Here is a 5,108-nt window from a genome sequence, read left to right on the forward strand (position 1 = left end):
TATGTATGTATAAAACAACATTGGAAAGACAGAAAATAGGATTTTATGATTCCCAAAGAGCCATTTGCTAAAACCGGCTTCTCTCAAAGTCCGTCAAATTTTTATAATTTTTTTTCCTAACCCCTCCATTTCTTAAAGACCTGTCTTTCAGAGTCAAAGTAAAACAATATAGCAGCAGGTTAAATGATTATCACACTTCTTGCCACTTTGCTCAACATATATGGAACACAGATGTAGCAGTCCTGGAAAGTTATACTGTTAAGCAAAACAGAAAGAGCCTGAAAATACATAGTAGATGTGAGGTTATTCATTTTAAAGCATATTATACATTTCTACATAGGGGGGGAAAGCCTTGGGAAAAAAAATAGATCTGCACACAAAGGGTCTGGATTCAGTCAGTATTGTTAGAAAAACACCAGAAGTCCCTGCAGGAAAAGACTTAAAACTCGTGAGAGGGGGGAGAGAGAGACGAACAAGAGAGGAAAATGAGCCAGGAGGAAGAACTTTCCTGTAATGAGAACGGGGAACGCACTGAGGAAGGAGAGGGTGAGTTCAAGGTTGTATCCAGAGTTAAAGATTGTCCTGAAAGACCAACCACAGACTTCCTCAGGGTTTGTCTGAGAGGGAGGAGGGTGCATAACCATGTGTACAAATGCTTTTGTGGTAAATTTCTTATAGTCTTTCATGCATACAGAAACTGCTCAACCATTTAGAATATCTCCACCAATTCATTTCAAAAAGTGAAATTTATACAATATTTGGTTCATAGGAGTGACACATTTCAAGCATTTATTTCTGTTTGTTACGCTGCCTGTTGACAATATCCTATAGATGTATTTAAATATAGTAAAGAAACAAGTTAATTAGCCTCAAGTGAAACAGTTTTGCAAAAATGTTGGAAAGGTTGCCTTTTGAACAACTGTCAAATTCAGCCCCGTTTTGCCCATGATTGTAGGACATACCAGTCATAACACAACGTTTGTGTTAAATATTTGTACTATTACCTAATATTGGATTTTCATTAGTCATAATCATCACAACTAACACAAAACACCTCTTTTTTTAAAATAATGAATTTACTTAAAGTTTTCACTGATTACAGAAATACACGTTTTAATGACATTCTAATTTTAACATTTTTAAATCACTAGCAAAAGAATAAAACTTGTTTTAATGAAAACGCTGGAAGTGGTTGAGAAGCACCGTTTGGGAGTGTATAAGAGTCGGCTCTTTTGTTTTGAGAACCGAGCCAAATGATCCGGATCCTGAAAAGAAGCTGGAATGCCCATGACTACCGGGGAGTTCGGCGGTTACTCGTTTCCATGACGACACCCTGACACACTGAGAGTGGCTCAGGTTTAAATGGAGGAAAAAGAAGAAACAAATGCGATAAAGTTATATACATAACGCGTAAACTAGCTTTTTAAAAGTTTTTTATGGTTTATGAGAACAACCGAAAGCTACTAAGGTAACTTAAGCATTTATAACCTGCTGAACGCTGAAAATATTAGAAGTTACGTTGAAACCACTGAACTTTTACGTTTCCTGAACCACCTTTATGTAAGCTAACCGTAATTCATTAGCTATTCGATAAGCTCCAACTATTAATATAAACGTCGATAGAAAAGGCTGTCGTAGTCACCCTGATGTCAAAGGATAACGCTTAATAAGAAGCAACAACATGGAAGAAGATTACATTAAAAACATCCGTCAGGTAAAGTTCAATTAATAATCACAATTCACGTTATGTTTGAACAGAATCACCTTGGTTTTTTTTTCCCTTTCTAGATGCTCATGAGCTGTGTGTCTATTTCTGGAGTCACTGAGATGACATGGACAGAGGAGAACATGGAGACCCTGGATAAGTTTATTGTGGACACTTCCATTGGATCTGTAGTTGTCTATATGCACAGATCAAACGTGCTTCGGGTGGATTTCAGAACCCCGCCACTGGTTAGTTTCCCTTTATTACCATCTTCATGAGATTGGCAAAGAAAAACAGAGTGTCTTCAGTAATACAGACTGTTACAGGAGGTCCCTCTTTCTTTCTCTCTCTTTTTTGTACTTGTTATATAAATTAATTACAACTTTTACATTTTCCTTTAGGATTAATAAATAAATTATCAAAAAAACCGATGACTTATTTATGCTAATGTATTTTTAGGAATGGTATTATTAGATAGGTGTTTAACTGCTTTTTGGAGATACAGGATCTCTTACTGACTCACACTAGGATTGATATTAGTCTTCATAATTTTTGAAGGACCTTCAGATAACAAAAAGCAAGATTCAATCTAATAAGAATATTCCTTCAACCTCCTGTTAAAACAGTTTTGGCCCAATCCACCTATAGCTTTGCCTCCTTAGACATTGAGGTTTGCATGATCAACATTTAGTTAAATAATTCAATTTATGAAAGACATAGCAGAGATTAAAATAAAATACATTTGTTTTTGCAAAGCTCTTCCTACAATGGCATTGAAGTCACCTTGAAGGATGAACTTTGACTGGGCCATTTTAACACTTGGTTGTTGTCTTTTTCAGCCAATCTGCTCTAGAGTTGCCGCCGTGACTGGTATTGTTGTCATGTTGGATACATAGTCTCACCTTTGACTTTCAGATTCTTTAAATTGATCCAGATTGTCACACCTCCACTCCCTCTGGTCCCAAGCTCTTGAGGTTCTCAGTGTTACACAGCCTGAGATTCAAGTTAATTTGCTGGGGCATCAACTTCGGGAGATATTATGTGCTGTCTTAAATATTCCTCACTTACAAATGTTCTCACTGTAGAACGAGTGATTTCAAGTTATTCTGATAACGTTCCCGTAGCCATTCCCAAATTGATGGTCTGCTACGATTGCTTCTTCAAGCTCCTCGCTGAGGTCATTCTGGTAGCCCACATCGTAATTCTGTGTATTTTTCATTCGTCTGTAGTTTCATTCGTCAACTATAAAACACTCTGTGTTTTATAGTTGACCATTATTTGCCGTTTCTTTTCATGCTCTGCATCTGAACATTTTTCCAATTTTGTACAGGGGGAGGTGATTGAGGAGCTATTCTACATCACCCGAATGCCAGGAGCCGTAATCACAGAGGAGAACTTTGATTTTGTGGTACAGTTCGACACGATGAGGGACGACCCCCTCCGGGTGCTGCTGGAGGACATGATCTGCTTGCATTCCATTCCAGTTGCCTACAGCAGCTACAAGAAGAAGGTTAAGGATGAATATACCAGGGACATGCAGTACTTCATCTCTTCCCTTAATGGTGAGAAAAAAAAAAAGTGTTTTTTTGTTTGTTTTGTTTTTCTCTCTACATAGTCGGTACCAGTGTTGTTTTTCACATGTTTCTGTTCTGGAGCAGATGACTTGTATAAGAAGGTAGAAAGAACAGTTCTCTACATCCCAGTGGAAGGCCTACTGTGCTCTGCTGAGGAAGCCAGCAAGGACAAGAAGCTGGTGAACAGGATGGAGAGTGAGTTTAAGGTTTACGACGTAGTTCATGTGGGAATGTTGGCGAAAAGCAGCTTTTCACACTCATCTGCGGTAGTAACTCGCACGAAAAGCTCGACACAATCCACAACTGAGATGCTGTGTTGTTAAACTCACCTGCATCTCTTCTGGAAGTCTGTAGACCCCCGCCCCCCATTTCCTGTTTTCTGACTCACCTATTACCCTCTGCTCCAGTTATGATAATCCACTGGACGGATCAGATCAGAGAGTTACTGAACATCCAAGAAAACGTGGACAAGAGGGAACAGAGCGGCCCGCTGCAGGAGATTGAGTTCTGGAAGAGTCTCTCCACCAAGCTGTTGGAGATCAGCAATCAGCTGCAGAAGCCAAGCATCAAACACATCCAGAAGATCGTGTATCTGGCCAAGTCCTTATACCTGCAGCGCTTTCAAGAACTCGCCACAGAACTACAGGTGAAACTGTTTTCCAGGTAGTTGATGGAAAAGTTTGCCTGGTCTTTATTTGCATTGGATAGAAAAATGTACAAGCTATTTCTTTCTCTAACATTGGACAACCAAGAGACCACGTTTCATTATCTAATGATCTAATTAGGTCATTCCATGATGTCCTAATGCTGAGGGTCATTATCCATTTGGAAGACTATTTTTCAGTGGGACAACTTGAGTAGTTTAGGTTTACAAAATAAAGGAATGTGTCCTTTGAGAACCATAGCGAGTTAAAATGTCTTGCTAATGTTATTAAAGACAGAAAGAAGTAATAACCATCACCTCTCCATAATATCCTTCTGCCTAGGAATGCTCGGTGCAGGCGGAGTCAAACCTGACCTTCCTGTCCATCCTTAAGAAGCCTTGTGAAGAGCTTTCCCATCTCAGGCCAAAACAAATTGCTTCAAAGCTGCGACACATCGTGGTTCTCATTCGAATCATCTGGGTCAACTCACCCTCCTACAACAGCAACGAGAAAATCACTGGGCTCTTCTGCCAGGTACGCGGCGGACGGACACGTCTAATTTCCTCCATGTTTTGCTGACGGCTTGGCTGAAAACTGCCAATGATAAAACCAAATTCAACTTTCAGCCAAAATTCCGAGAGTTTTATTTGATGCGATCTTCCAAGTTGGCTGAACGTTGAATATTCCTAAAGTCGGTTTGGAGCCAAAAATCTTCAGGTTCTTGCTAAAATGATGATGATGATGAGAAAGGATTTTATTTTTCATTTTTATATTGAGGACACGTGGTCCAGTCTACCTTTGTCACTGTGCAGTTGTTATCAAGTCATAATGTAGATAACGTAAGTCTCAAACCAAAGAAAATTTCCTCAACAAGATATTCCTTGTACAGGCATTCACACTTGGGTATTGCGCTCTATCTACAGACATTGTTGTTCCTGCTAATATATTTGTCTTACAGTAAAATAATGCAACATGTTGGTTGCATTAAAGATATTAAAGGTGCCAAATGTTAATTGTTTACTTCTGTTTTATTTCTGGCACAAAAACCAAGTACCAAGGATATGTAGACTTTTTATATTCTCTGTAATTATCATTGCTAACTTTGACCAACATGTTAGGATCTAAAACTCACTTTAGAACACATGTGTCAAAATCAAGGACCGCGGGCCACATGTGGCCCGCCAT

At 39.0% G+C, this 5,108-nt stretch overlaps 1 protein-coding gene across 1 annotated transcript in view; it reads left to right on the forward strand.

The window, feature by feature from the left end:
• Positions 1-1,365: 1,365 nt before the first annotated feature.
• The window catches only part of LOC106964717 (dynein heavy chain 2, axonemal-like), a gene marked incomplete at its 3' end in the record, with an annotated part of 28,619 nt that continues 24,876 nt past the window's right edge, over positions 1,366-5,108 (forward strand). The window contains exons 1-6 of the mRNA XM_015060387.1: positions 1,366-1,714; positions 1,789-1,953; positions 3,036-3,267; positions 3,364-3,474; positions 3,687-3,925; positions 4,266-4,457. Of these exons, the coding sequence (XP_014915873.1) occupies positions 1,682-1,714; positions 1,789-1,953; positions 3,036-3,267; positions 3,364-3,474; positions 3,687-3,925; positions 4,266-4,457 (972 nt within the window). The remainder of the gene's footprint in view (positions 1,715-1,788; positions 1,954-3,035; positions 3,268-3,363; positions 3,475-3,686; positions 3,926-4,265; positions 4,458-5,108) is intronic.

The sequence above is a fragment of the Poecilia latipinna genome, unplaced genomic scaffold, assembly GCF_001443285.1.
Source record: "Poecilia latipinna isolate Pla-1442-1.1 unplaced genomic scaffold, P_latipinna-1.0 Scaffold1707, whole genome shotgun sequence".
NCBI classification, from domain to species: Eukaryota; Metazoa; Chordata; class Actinopteri; order Cyprinodontiformes; family Poeciliidae; genus Poecilia; species Poecilia latipinna.